At 36.4% G+C, this 14,106-nt stretch overlaps 1 protein-coding gene across 4 annotated transcripts in view; it reads left to right on the top strand.

Annotated features, from left to right (window-relative positions):
* USP24 (ubiquitin specific peptidase 24) overlaps window positions 1-14,106 on the top strand; it is a 135,234-nt gene that overhangs the window by 62,705 nt on the left and 58,423 nt on the right. For all 4 annotated transcript variants that reach the window (XM_063106912.1, XM_063106914.1, XM_063106913.1 and 1 more), the window contains 11 exons: window positions 30-106; window positions 1,116-1,256; window positions 1,444-1,497; window positions 2,537-2,652; window positions 5,220-5,286; window positions 5,416-5,526; window positions 6,224-6,322; window positions 6,417-6,590; window positions 9,097-9,182; window positions 9,346-9,439; window positions 10,646-10,801. In XM_063106912.1, the coding sequence (XP_062962982.1) occupies window positions 30-106; window positions 1,116-1,256; window positions 1,444-1,497; window positions 2,537-2,652; window positions 5,220-5,286; window positions 5,416-5,526; window positions 6,224-6,322; window positions 6,417-6,590; window positions 9,097-9,182; window positions 9,346-9,439; window positions 10,646-10,801 (1,175 nt within the window). The remainder of the gene's footprint in view (window positions 1-29; window positions 107-1,115; window positions 1,257-1,443; window positions 1,498-2,536; window positions 2,653-5,219; window positions 5,287-5,415; window positions 5,527-6,223; window positions 6,323-6,416; window positions 6,591-9,096; window positions 9,183-9,345; window positions 9,440-10,645; window positions 10,802-14,106) is intronic.

The raw sequence follows: 14,106 nt of genomic DNA, 5'->3' as shown, positions 1-14,106 counted from the left end.
TGAATTTATCTGACATTCTATAATTTCAGGTTTTAACTTATTTAAGACTTTTTTTGAAAATGTGAATCTCTGTGATCATCGATTGAAAAGACAAGGAGCTCAGTTAGTAAGTACATTATTCTGAAAATCTAGATAATTTGAATAATCTAGTTCAACTTGATATTCAAAAAAAATATGTGTTATAATTGAAAGAAAACATGGCTTTTTTTTAAAGGACAGGGTCTCTTTGCCTGCCAGCTTCTGCACTGATGACAGAGCTTCTCTTAGAGTGCAATAGAGGCTCTCTTTCCAGCACTACCGTGCCTCACCAGCTGCCTGGGAGAACACAACTCACTCCTCAAGGCACTCTCTGCTTCTCGCTGATCTAGAGGCAGCCAGTGGCCTCCTGTGGCTAGGTGAATGTGGAGTAGGGAAAGTTCATCTCCCCTTCAGCTCCTCATACCCAGCGGTTCACATGTACTTAAAAAAGTAAGAGCCTTCAATCCTGGGATCACAATGGCAGGGATTTGGGGAGAAAAATTTAGGGACAGACAATGAAGCAGGAAAATGAGGATCGATAGCATGTATACAGCTTATGCTTATACATGTCCCTTAAAAAAGAAAGGCAAAAACTAGTTCTTTTTCCAGGAACCTTTAATTCAAGACCTGACTTCTTAGGGTGGTAAGAATTTTTACAGGCTCTTGTAAGTCCTGAGTCCTGCCATTTCTGACTGAGCTTTGGGACAACCAGTTTGAGCCCAAGAATTAGTAACCACTTCTAGCTTCCCTCCATTTCCTTTTGGAAAAAAAACTCATGAAGATGGTGCCCATCACATTCCTGTGCTGTTCTGCTTCAATAGCCTGTCTGGGTTGATGTCCAGCTTGGGTTTAGGAAAGTCTGGAGGAAAATCTCCATACTTATACTGGTTTCTGTGGAGGTTGCCCAATGCTTCTGCGGTTGGTTCTTTTTTGTTTTAAAGTACCATATCAGTACAATAGTGTTTTTGTATATAGCTGGGTTTTACAGCCTTAATTCATATTGAACTGAAGAGATATGGTCTCATGATATAACAGAAAATAATTATAATTTTGTGATTCTGGTATGATGTATAATTTAATTTTTTTCTTTTGAACAGTATGTAGAAAAGCTGGAATTAATAGGAATGGATTTCATTTGGAAAATAGCCATGGAATCACCTGATGAAGAAATTGCTAATGAAGCTATTCAGTTAATCATAAACTATAGTTATATTAATCTAAATCCTAGGTTAAAGAAGGTAGGTATCTAAGGAAAGAAGTTACTCATACACAGAAAAGCGTAAAATTATGTATTTTTTGTTGATAAGTTGTGATCATTGGCATGCCCCAAAATTGGTTTTTTTATTTTGATGTTTTTTTCATGAATAATGCTTACAGCTAAATGCCAAAGACTAATTTTAATTTCCATACACCTCTTATTTTCAGGATTCAGTATCTTTACATAAGAAATTCATTGCTGATTGCTACACAAGATTAGAAGTGAGTAGCACATTTTATCTAACCCTTCTTTGAAATAAATGCTTTGGGTTTTTTGTGTTTTTTTTTTTTTTCCTTTTATAATGTTATATTTTTAGGTAATGTATAATGTTGATGTTTGTGGCTCAATCCTATAGAAGAATTTGTCAGCTGTACACTATTGGGACATGGACATTTGCCATGATGCCCCCCATATAAAAGTATACTTTATAGGAAATCTTTTCTTCTCCCTCCCACCACTTTTCTTCCCCGCTCCACTCCCCTGCCCCGTCTTGGGTTATAGGCACTGTCTTCAGAAAACAGGTCTACTATACATTCCACATTTCTAAGAGTCTTTCTCTCCTTTTTCTTTTTCTGCACAGGAACTTTATACAAGCACTTGCTTCTTTTCCTATTCTTCATGTTTCACCTAGTGTATACCATAAATGCCATTAAAGGCCACAGCAGGACACTAAGTAGTAGATGGTATTGGTTGTCTTTGTCTATTAGAAGCCTGCTAAGTAATACTATCTCATATTTCCAACACCATATTTCCAGCATGCTGGTTAAAAACATTAAGCATTCATTTAAAATTTGAAATTTGTGCTTAAGTTTTATATTTAATAAAGAGTATTACAAAAGTATAAGATGCTACTTACTGCCCCCAAATGTCAATAAGTTAAACTTTCTGGTGATAAGTATGTGCTAGAATCTTTACAGCATTTCCAAAGTGTGACTTCCATCTAAATATGTCATCATAAAAAACATTCAAGAATACTCTTATATGAGGTACTGTGTAAATATTAACATACATAAGGCAACAGTTCTCAGCTGGGGTGTATTTTGCCTCCTAGGGGTCTTTTGGTAATGTCTGAAGATATTTTTTGATTATCTCAACTAGAAGGGTTTTTTACTGGTACCCAGTGAGTAGAGGCCAGGGATCCTGCTAACATCCTATGATGCCCAGGACAGACCTTTACAACAAAAAATTATCCAGCCCAAAATGTCATTAGAGTCCGGGTTGAGAAACCCTGATACAGAATGATTATTTCATATTTTATAGGCAGCCAGTTCAGCACTTGGTGGCCCCACTCTCACACATGCTGTGACCAGAGCAACAAAAATGCTTACAGCAACTGCCATGCCAACTGTAGCAACATCAGTTCAGTCTCCATATAGGTAAGTGATTGCAGATGTGAAAACAAGTACTAATACAATGCATGAGTATGTATTACTTAAGAAAAAATGGGTGTCTTTGTTTTCTTATGGAGATTGATTTTCTCATTTTATATCATAACTTTTATAAACGGTCATGTCCTGGGTAATTATATGTTCCCCATCATACCTCCAAGTCTTTGTCTCTTGAAGATCTGTATGTAGGTCCACACAATTATTGCTCTGCCCCTACCCTTCTACCTAGTGGACAAGTTCTTTTGTTGCTGTTTTTATTTGATTCATTTTAATTTTATTTTGTGTAGTATGAGTAGCCTACTCTTTAGAATGGAATAAAGAAATATGCATTGTACAAAGAGTAATTTTTTTTCAAGTTTGAAATATTCACTTAACTTATATGTAGCGATAGTCAAGTCCAGGACTTTTAGTAGGGTAAACAAAATGAAGTGGAAGATAATGATTAAATTATGCATTATAATATAATCATAGTTAAAATATTATTTAATGAAAATTATTTTTTGGAATGATTAGTGAGAACTTTTTCCCCACGTATTTGTGTTAAAGCTTTGAACTGACATTGTCTCTTATTCACATTGCTGTGTTGAGGGTTTTCAGATATTATCAGGGAAATCTGAGCTTAGCATACTGTAGTGTACTTTAGTATGCTGTAGTTCTTAGATATCATAAGGAGAAACAATGCATATTTAGGAACATTAGATTGAAGGAACTAAAACATTTTTGTGGGGTTTTATGAGCCTTTCGTTACTGGTAAGCAGCCCCAAACCACTGATGCTGAGGACCCTTGGTGGGTGCTCAGAAAGAGCTTGATCTCCGTGCCTGGACTCTTCTGCCCGGGTGGGTACTTGTACAGTCCTTCTCTGTTTCTGGAATGAGTTTGTTTTTACTTATTTTTATTCACAATTGGGCATACTCCTTTTCTTTTTATAGACTTCCTTTAAAATGGAAGCAAAGCCACAGTCTTCTTTTTTATCTTCTTTTTTACGTGAGTTGAGTACTATGTAGATATACTTTATTGATATGAAGGAAGCCAATAAAACTCAGCTCTCTCAGACTTCATTTTTAAATAACAGAAGTGACTGTCAGTTCAACTCATAAGAACGCTGACATGACTTCCACATTTCCACATTCTTGGAAACATATCTCAAATAGGCTTTCATTAAGAATGCATATTAAGAATTCCTAATTACGTGTTTGTAAGATGTAGTCCATCTCTGTGACTCCATTCCTTGACGATTAATTTATCTGATAAATCAGAACAGAAATGAATTTATGAGCTATTAGATTGGGATTTCCAGATTGCTACCTCTTTAAACAAGTGTGCTTTTTGTTTGTTTCTCACTAAGTGCTTTTTATTCTGAATCACATGTGGTTGACTACAGAGAAAGACCACATTAAACTTTAAAATATTCTCATTACAAACTCTAAATAGTTCATGAGAATGTATAATTTCAAAGTTGAATTTGAATCAAAACATTGTAGTAGTGTATCTTATTTCACTAGTTTTGAAAGAACTTTTCAGTATCCATAATTGTTCTAGCTTATTTGGCGGAAGGGATTATTCTCTCATCTGTACAGTGTTTTGCAATGATATCTGTGACTTAATTCATTATTAAAGCATAATTAAAACAGTTCACTCAATAATTCGCTCACTTATTACAGCACTTAGATATTTCCTAAAGATTTTTCATCTGAATTTCAAGTTCTAGTTCTTGCACATAGATTGGAAGAACTTAGAGCTCTGTTAAAGGTATTTAATAGAACTATTAAAATGTTTTTAACCAACTGTTTTAAAGTGAAATTTCCATTATTAATAACCAGCATACCAGACCAATTGTCGGAGAATGATAGTACCTCTTCTCAGTTTTAAAAATATACCTATTTGAAATAACTAGACTTTCTGGAATAGCAAATACTTAAATTAAGAGCACTTAGATTTTCATTTCTTAATGTTAATATGTGTAGTGTTTTCTTTAATAAAGAAAGGAGCTGTGACTGTATAAGCTGCTGAATGTTGCAGTCCTGTTATTTCACATGATAGGTAAGATTCCATAAGTCTTTGACTAAAAGAGACCTCAGATGTCATTTTCAAACAGTAACTTTTATTTGTAGTAAAATTACTGGTTTGCATTTGTCTTCTAATTTTCAGACAGTTTAGAACTTTGTCAGATTCCATGTGTTTACAGAATTCCGTGGCATATTTTAGTTGTAAGATCATGAGAGTCAAACTCATCGATTGTTCGTTCTTGGTGGATTGATGGACAAATAGGCCTGGAGACCTAGGTTCCGAACTGTTTAAGAAAAGAAGAAAGAAGAAGAAAGGAAATGTGGGGAGGGGCAGACTTTTCTCCTCCCTTATTCCTTCTGTGCCACAGCTGTGCGCTGGTTGAACCATTTCCCCACTGGGTGAAGGGAAGTTTAATCTTTGCAAATTTCAGTCTTTGACCAGTAAGTGCTAACTATGATTGTGGTTTTAGTGAACCAGGTTAGAATTGAGCTTAAATCAGCAATTCATTTCAAATACATTTAAAACCTTTTTATTTTTTAATCCACAGATCCACTAAACTTGTAATAATTGAGAGATTGCTGCTTCTGGCAGAACGCTATGTGATCACTATAGAGGTTTGCCTCTCTTCTTTTTAAAGCAATTTCATTCTTCATATTACCAGACTAAATATGTTAGGTGTGTGCTTTTGACATGTTTAGTGGTGGCACTGTGCAGCTGACTTGTTTGCCTTAATCTTTTTCAAGGATTTTTACTCTGTTCCACGAACTATTCTACCTCATGGTGCCTCATTTCATGGACATCTTTTAACTCTTAATGTTACCTATGAGTCTACCAAAGACACCTTCACTGTAGAGGTAGGTTTACGTTAAGTTCTGTAGCCATTTTCATGTTGCCTTGTTGTTTTCTTAAGAACAGTCTTGACTGAGATAGCTACATGAATGATGGTTCTAAGATCTGTTTGGTAAACAAATTTAGAATCAAGGCCTGAAATGAAAGGAAACTATGAGGTACAAGAAGATGTATAAATAAATATATAGTATAATGTCATGTGGTACTGAATATTATAAGAGTAAATAAGAGTAAAGCAAGATAATTTGGTAGAGGATGATGGATATGTATGAAATATCTTAGATAAAGATGGACAGGGAAGGTCTCTCTGAGGTGGTGACATTTCAGCAAATACTTGAATAAAATGACAGAGCAAATGATATTTGCTTGGAAGAACATTCCAGGCAAAGGGAGCAGCAGGCACAAAGGAAGCAAGGTGGTTGGTGTGAGTGCAGCACAGAGAGAAAGGGGAGGAGTGGAAGATACAGCAGAGGAAGGACTTGAGACTTTACTCCATGCATGATGGGGAGGGATTGGAGCATGGGATAGAACATTTAATTGCAGTAGGAGGGAAGCCTTGCAAGGGCAGGGATTCTCGTCTTTGGTTTTTCTGTTGTGTTCCAAGCTTCTAGAACAGTGCCTGGTACATAGAAGATGTTCACTAATGGTTGTTTCAATGAATAAGTAAATTATCTCACAACAGTGTCTAATTTTATTTTACAGGCTCACAGTAATGAAACCATAGGGAGTGTTCGGTGGAAGATAGCCAAGCAGTTGTGCTCTCCTGTGGATAATATACAGATATTTACAAATGATAGTCTGGTAGGTTTAAATAAACAGTTTTTGGTACTTTGGCATGATATGAATACTTTCCTCTTCCTTTCCCTTTCAATAATTAAGAAACCATTTTTTGCAGCTGACAGTGAATAAAGATCAAAAGCTACTCCACCAACTGGGCTTTTCTGATGAACAAGTCCTTACAGTAAAGACTTCTGGCAGTGGGACCCCATCTGGGAGCTCAGCAGATTCATCAACCAGCTCCAGCAGCAGCAGCAGTGGTGTTTTTAGTTCATCCTATGCCATGGAGCAGGTACTAAGTGATAAATTTCAACTCCAAAGAAGAATTTAACAATCATTACCTTTTTGCCCTCAGGCCATATGGATTTGGGTGATTATGTTCTTTTCTTTCTGATAAGTTCTGATCTTCAGAACTGTATAACTGAGAAATGCTTGGATTCAATTGGGAGAAGAAGATGTATAATTTATCAGTCTTCTTAATCACAGAACCTTTGGAATCACTGAATCATTCTGCCTGGACACTCACTGTCCTCTTGTACATCTCTCTTCATTGATTCATTGATTTTTCCCTCCCTACTGGGTCATTCCCATTAGTATTCAAACTGGTTGTGTTATTTTTGTCATCTTAAAAAAACCTCTTCATCCCAATTCTACCTTTGGTTACTATCCCATTCAGTCTCTCCCCAAATCAACCAAACTGCTTGCAAGAGTTGTCTAAACTTGTTTCCAACATCTCTTTTGCCATCCTCTCTTGCCCTCTCTTGGAAAGAGTCAGGCTCTTTTCCTTTTCCCTGCCTCTCTGCCTGTTCTAGTTTTGTCTGCTCTTGGTCTTCATGGTCTCTATACAGAGCAGTTCCCTGGCCCAGTCCTTGGATTTCTCTGTCTACATTCATTCCCTTAGTAATCTCATCTGGTCTCAAAGCTTTACCTATCACATGTACATTGATAACTCCCCAATTTTTATCATTAGCCTGAAGTCCAAATATATGGATCCGTATACTTATTCAGCTTCTCTTCTTAAATGTCTGCTAGGCACCCCAATTATAATATATCCAAGAGTGAGCTCCTGATATCCCTTTTCCCACCTCCTCATCTCCACTCCAAACTTCTTTATCCCCATCTTGTTCTGTCTCTGAGAATAGCATCTCCATTCTTCTAGTTGTTCATGCCAGAATCTTTGAGTCTATCCTTTCTCTTACAGCCATATGCATCTGCAAATCCTTGACTCTACCTTTAACATACATCCAAATCCAGCTACTTCTGTCTCCCTCCACAGCTTCCACACCAGTCTAGGCAACTATGCCTCCTCACCTGGAGTTTTTTGATAGTGCCCTAACTGGTCTCATAGCTTCTGCTCTTATAGCAATGCAGCCTCATCTCTACAGGGCACCCAGCAGCCCATGATCTTACTAAACATAAGGCAGGTCGTGCCACTCCTCAGCTCCAAATGCTCCAGTGGCTCCCATCTCACTCAGAATAAGAGCCAAAGTCTTTACTGGGATCTTCAGGGCCTACCTAATGTGTCCCTCTGGAACCTCTCTGAGGCCATCTCCTGTGACCCTCCCCTCACCCATACCTCTCCAGCTGCACTGGCCTCCAGGTTGGTCCTCAAACACAGTAGGACCTGTGCACTTGCTCTTCCCTGTGCCTAGAATGTTCTTCCTGATATCCAGGGGGCTCCCTCACTTTCTTCAGTTTTTACTCAAATGTTGCCTTCTCAGCCTTATTTGATGATCCTGTCTAAGTTTTCAACCCCATTCCTCCCCGTCCACTTCTCATTTACCTTCCCTACTTAATTTTTTCATTAACATACTTCATATTTTATTTGTCTTGTTCATCTGTATCCCCTAGTAAAATGTAAGCCCCATCAGAACAGACTTTTGTCTGTTTTGTTCACTGCTGCATCCCCAACACTTGAAACAGTGTCTAGAACATGACAGGTGCTCAGTCAGTATTTGAAGGACTTCATTAATCAATCAGTTTATTTATTTTGTACCGTCTCTGTGTCAGAACTGAGCCTGGCTCCAGAGGTACAAAGCTGAATAAGATTGTTCTGCTCTTCAGGCTTTTACAATTTAGAAAGTAAGCTAATACACAGTAAAGGTATTTAAAATACGTGTACGGAGTTTTTTTTCATGGTTACTATGTATATGTTTTTATACATATATATATAAAGAAGACAATAAATAATTATCTATATATTCCTTTAATTTAGTTCCAAATGTAAGCTCTTTATGCAACTGTGTCTTTTCAACTTACAAAGCATAGCCTCGCTATAGATAGGTATCAAAGAACTCTTCGAGTATAGTATTAATATTGTTGGGTTTTATTAAGTATATCTGTATGTATATATAATAAGAATTTAAGAAAGAAATCCCACTGAAAGTGGTATTATGACAGTTAATTAACAAAACCAATGTTCATAAGCATCTTCAAGTTTAATATTTTTAACCTATCTCATTTTTATCCTGAATTTATTTAAAATCTTCCCACATATAAATCATTCTATAATGGTGTTTAGCTTCTTGATCTTTATAGCCAGAAGATAGTACATTAATCATATCTGAATCTCTTCACCAGCAGGGGGTGAGGAGAAAAGACCAGGTCATATGCACTAGGAAGTTGTGATCCCTGTGTGCTTCCATGTGGGTTTCTTCAGTGCACACGAGCACCATGCTTCCCCAGTCTTTGTAGTGGCCAGCCTTCCAGAACTAGTATTTTTATTGTTTGTAAGTGTGACTAGAAGAGGAGAAAATTCTTTTGTAAATTCATATTTCTGTTTTGCTCTTTTCCCCCAGGAGAAATCCCTCCCTGGTGTTGTGATGGCACTTGTATGTAATGTGTTTGACATGCTTTACCAGCTTGCCAATCTAGAGGAGCCAAGGTAAAGATAAATAATGTGAGGCTTGAATGAGAGAAAGTTATTAAAGTTAGGGAACCAAGTAACTTTTCACTTGAAATATATTTTACTTTACATCCCGTACAAAATGACTTTGTTATTAGAACCATGGCTTATGTGAAAAAAATGTATATTTGAAAAATTTCAGGATAACTCTACGAGTACGAAAGCTTCTGCTCTTGATACCCACTGATCCAGCCATTCAGGAAGCCCTGGATCAACTTGATTCCCTAGGAAGAAAGGTACGAGTATCTTCAGTAGCTGTTTCACTAGCATGGGAATGGTATCTCATGATTCAGTGACAATACAATAGGAAATCACATTAAGGCCATGTGATATCACGTTTCCCATAATATTTTTTCTTCTTTTGAAAAATATCTTTGCCAAAAATGGACATCAGAACTTCACGTTGGCTTTTAAAGGATGTAGGTAGAGTCAGTAATGTCATCAAATTTTAGAACTGGGAGAGCCCTTCGTAGCATCTACTTCAACTCTTCTCCTCCTCATGATATGCAAGGGTACTCCAATGAGTTCATGGAAAAATGGAATTAAAAGATAATATGAATCTTTATGTGAACTTTTTGAAGACTCCTTGTATATTAGGAAACCGAAGCCTAAAGAGATGAAGTTACTTGTCCAGGATCAGTCTGATTCATTAGAGATGTTTTTCTTCTGTCATGATGCCCCTGGGAATCTGTCGTATGTGTCTTGCTTGCTTGTATAAATGGATTATCATTTAATTTTTTTCACATTTTATATTTAAAGTTCATTTTGTTTAATTTTTAAAATTTATTTCATAAGAGATTTATATATATATATATATGTGTGTGTGTGTGTAGAAATTATGTTTATGTTCTCAGAGTAAATTCCTTTAGAAAAAGTTGTTAAAACTAAGTGTTGTATTTTGTATTTTAGTGGCTAAAATTTAGATCAGCTTAGTCATGTCATCTATTGGGTTTTGAGAGACAAGAGAACTAATGTGATTATGAAATATATCACTAATGCGAGGGTACTTCAAGTTTGTGGAAAAATAGAATTAAAAGATAATACGAATCTTTCCTTGAACTTTTTGAAGTATCCTCATATTAGCTAAAAATAAATTCTCAAGACCACCATTTCAGCAATTTCATACTTTCATTGTTGGTATTTAGAAGTACAGATTTTAAACATGGAAATAAAATGACCTTGCCAATGTCTGGTGTTGCATAGAACACATTCTCAAAAGAATTCATGTAGTGTTTGAATGTCATTGAATACTTAGAATTTGTATGATGAAGTTTGATGTTTTGTTAATAATTACAGAGTGATGTGGCTTTATGAAATTAATTTTTTTTTAATTTCATTTTCGTGGCTTGTTTTAAAGAGGAAAAGAATATTAGAATATGTACTGAGATCTGTTTCTCTTTGATTTGTGATTTTAAGACGTATTTCTTTGTTCATTCTTTTAGAAGACATTACTGTCTGAATCAGGTTCTCAGTCTTCAAAATCTCCATCCCTGTCTTCAAAGCAGCAGCATCAGCCAAGCGCCAGTTCAATTTTAGAAAGTCTGTTTCGATCTTTTGCTCCAGGAATGTCCACCTTCAGAGTGCTCTACAACTTAGAAGTAAGAAACCTGGTTCCTTTTCATTTCTTTTTGACAGATCCAATTCGTTTGCAGATTTATGCTTTCAGATATCAGAAATAAGTAAATAGTTTTCTGTTATTACAGAATGATCTGTTGGAAAATTAGTTTTTTATTTATTTATTTATTTATTTATTTTTGTCTTTTTCGTGACCGGCGCTCGCACCGGCCATTCCTATATAGGATCCGAACCTGCGGCGGGAGCGTCACCACGCTCCCAGCGCCGCACTCTCCCTAGTGCGCCACGGGCTCGGCGAAAATTAGTTTTAAAAGAATGAAATATATATTGAAATTTTTTTTGCCTTTGAAAATGCTTGATTTTTTTCAATTTATGTCTATATACATTGTTATACTTGCAAAATAGCATCTAAATAAATAATTAGGAAACTTGATGTGTTAAACATGTGTGATTGTCTCCCTCTGGAAGTTTCGTAAGTGTGTATAATATGTATTATTAATCTTGATTAAATGCATCCTAATTTTTAAAAAAAACTATTATATGTTGACATTAATGAGGTTTATGAGGAATTTATCAGGAGGCATGTTAATATTACTATTTCAAGGTTTAAAAAAAAGCTGTTGGAAAAGTTAGAGCAAAAGATTGTTTTTATTACTATTTTAGTCCAGTTGGGCTACTATAACAAATTACCATAGACCACAAGGCTTAAAGGACATTTATTTCTCACATTTCTAGAGGTGGGGAGTCTAAGATCAAGGTATGGTAGATTCAGTGTCTGGTGAGGGCCCATTCCCAGTTAATAGACGGCCATCTTCTCACTGTGTCCTCACTTGGAAGAAAAGAGTGCAAGTCTTTTAAAAGAGACTGGAGTCTCTTTTAAAAGGGCACTAATTCCATTCATGAGGTCTCTACCCTCATGACCTAATCACTTCTCAAAGGCCCACCTCCTAATACCATCACAATGGGGATTAGGATTTCAAAATATGAATTTTGGGGAAAACACAAACATTTAGGCCATTGAAATTACCCCTCTCCCCAAAGTAACTTTAATAGATTTAGTTCAGTAAATATTTGCTATTTACTGTCTACAAGTCATTGTGGTAGTTAGGGGGTCAGAGTTGAGAAGACAAGATATTTGCTCCAAGATCTTATGAGTAAGACATACAGGAGGCTGCATACACTGAGTCTAGAAAGCAAAGCATAAACAAAGGACTGTGGGAAAGGGACCAAGTGAAAATAGTTCTGGTCTTGGAGAGTGATGGGTCAGACCACGTGCTGCTTTAGGTCTAGAGAAAATAAAGCCCTGAGTGATTTTGCTTTGACATAGGAAAATATATCCAGGCACTTTTTTTTTTTTTTTTTGACGGGTAAGGGGATCACAACCCTCAGCACGGTGTGGTCTGCACCACACTCAGCCAGTGAGCGCACTGGCCATCCCTATATAGGATCTGAACCCACGGCCTCGGCACTACCAGTGCTGCACTCTCCCAAGCGAGCCACGGGGCTGGCCCACCAGGCACTTATTTATTAAAAAATTCACATCAGTGCCTAAGCAACCTTAATTATTGTATCTCATATCTTAAATAGATATTATGTATGTTGATTGTCATGTATCTTGAGTAGGTTTTGAGTGACAACAAAGGTCATAATTGGTAATAGGGTACCTACATTTTTTCCAAGTTATGTTTTATCTGTCAGTCTAATTTGGAGTATAAAATTATATTCATTCCTTTTTCTGCTATACTTGTTGCTTGTATGTTCAAGATGTGATAACATTTTATATGTGTCTTACAGTAATTATTCTTGTGAAAAGATGTATTGCGCTCTCTCCCCTGCACTGCAGCCCTCCCGTTCCTGCATGGCCTTGGCAGCCTTGGAGGCAGCTGCGGCAGCATAAGGGGAGGAGACAAGATGCGTTGGGTTCAAAGGAAAAAATATCTAGCAAATATTTCTAAAATAATGCATGCTCTGATTTAATGTGGACATTTAAAAATATGTACAATATTTCAAAACAGAAAATAGCCTAGGAATTTTTGGCCAATTTAAGCTTATAAAATTTGCATCTTGCAGTTGCTGCCAGATTTGTCATTTGCTTTTGAATGATTATCTCAAAAAAGTTAAGGTATAATTCTTAATCCCCACATTTGAGAGCATCTGGAAAAGCAGAATGGTCCAACAATGTGTGTAACTTGTTACCAACTACCTAGATTGCATTGTCTTAGAGCCAAAGTACTACAGTAGTAACATATTTCCAGTATAATTTTTTCTCTCCAGTATAATTTTAGGATTCTGAATAATTGTCAATTCTTTTGAAGGGCTGTGTTTTGCTTTAGATACATATAATACATGGAAAACCTAACCCTCCACAAAGCATTTATTTTTGCTGTCACATGAAAGGCTAATTTCCTTTGACTTGTTAACTTATGTTTGTCTACTAGGAAACTTCAAAGTAGATATTCCAAATACCCATTCCTTTGAAGAAACCTGTTATCTTCCCTGAATTGTTGCCCATTAAGCGTGGGGAGTATGTGCATGTAGATGAAGAGCTGCATACACTCAGGAAGGATGAGAAGAACACAGGGCTCCCCTTCTCCTGTGCAATGCTCAGTGTCTGAGGCTACTGAGCCTGTTTCCCAGAGAGCAACCTAGACAGAAAGCATCTCAAACAAAACTCCCACACTAAAATCTAAGCTCATTAAGCCCAGAGGTTCATAGAAATAGATTTTTTAGAATGGAAAAGGATTTTGAACTATATCTAGCTTAAAACTGAGGCAGTAAGAGATTTTATTTTTAAATCATACCAACAAAACAAGCAGTTTGTTTACTGAGCCCTTGTTTTGTGCCAGTGCTTGCACTAAGCATCGTAAGCTTGTGTTATCTTACTTAATCCAAGCAATCCTCTGGTAAAGGTCATTATTATCCTTATTTATCTAATGAGAAAACTGAGGCAAAAGGGAAAATTACATATCTAAGATATCTTAGCTGGCAGGCGGTAAAACTAGAATGTGATCTAGATTTGTAGTCTTGTACTATAGTATGACTATTTATGTGAAACAATTATCTGCCCTACCAAAATTTTCAGTTAAGCTTCTTTTACATATTGCAATGTCATAGAAGGGGCATGGATATTAGAATTTGACACATCTGGATTTGAATTCTATATGACTTCGGGTGGGATGTCATTTAACCTCATAGGTCTTAGTGTCCCCTCAGGTATAAAGTGAAGCACATATGCCTAGTACATTGTAGGTACTCAATAAATAGGAGTTACAGTCATTATTAGGGAGTTCATCTCACATTTTTAATATTTGGGCTATTCTATAAAACT

Source organism: Cynocephalus volans, chromosome 8 (genome assembly GCF_027409185.1).
Source record: "Cynocephalus volans isolate mCynVol1 chromosome 8, mCynVol1.pri, whole genome shotgun sequence".
Classification (NCBI taxonomy): Eukaryota; Metazoa; Chordata; class Mammalia; order Dermoptera; family Cynocephalidae; genus Cynocephalus; species Cynocephalus volans.
This window is presented reverse-complemented; position numbering and strand designations above follow the sequence as displayed.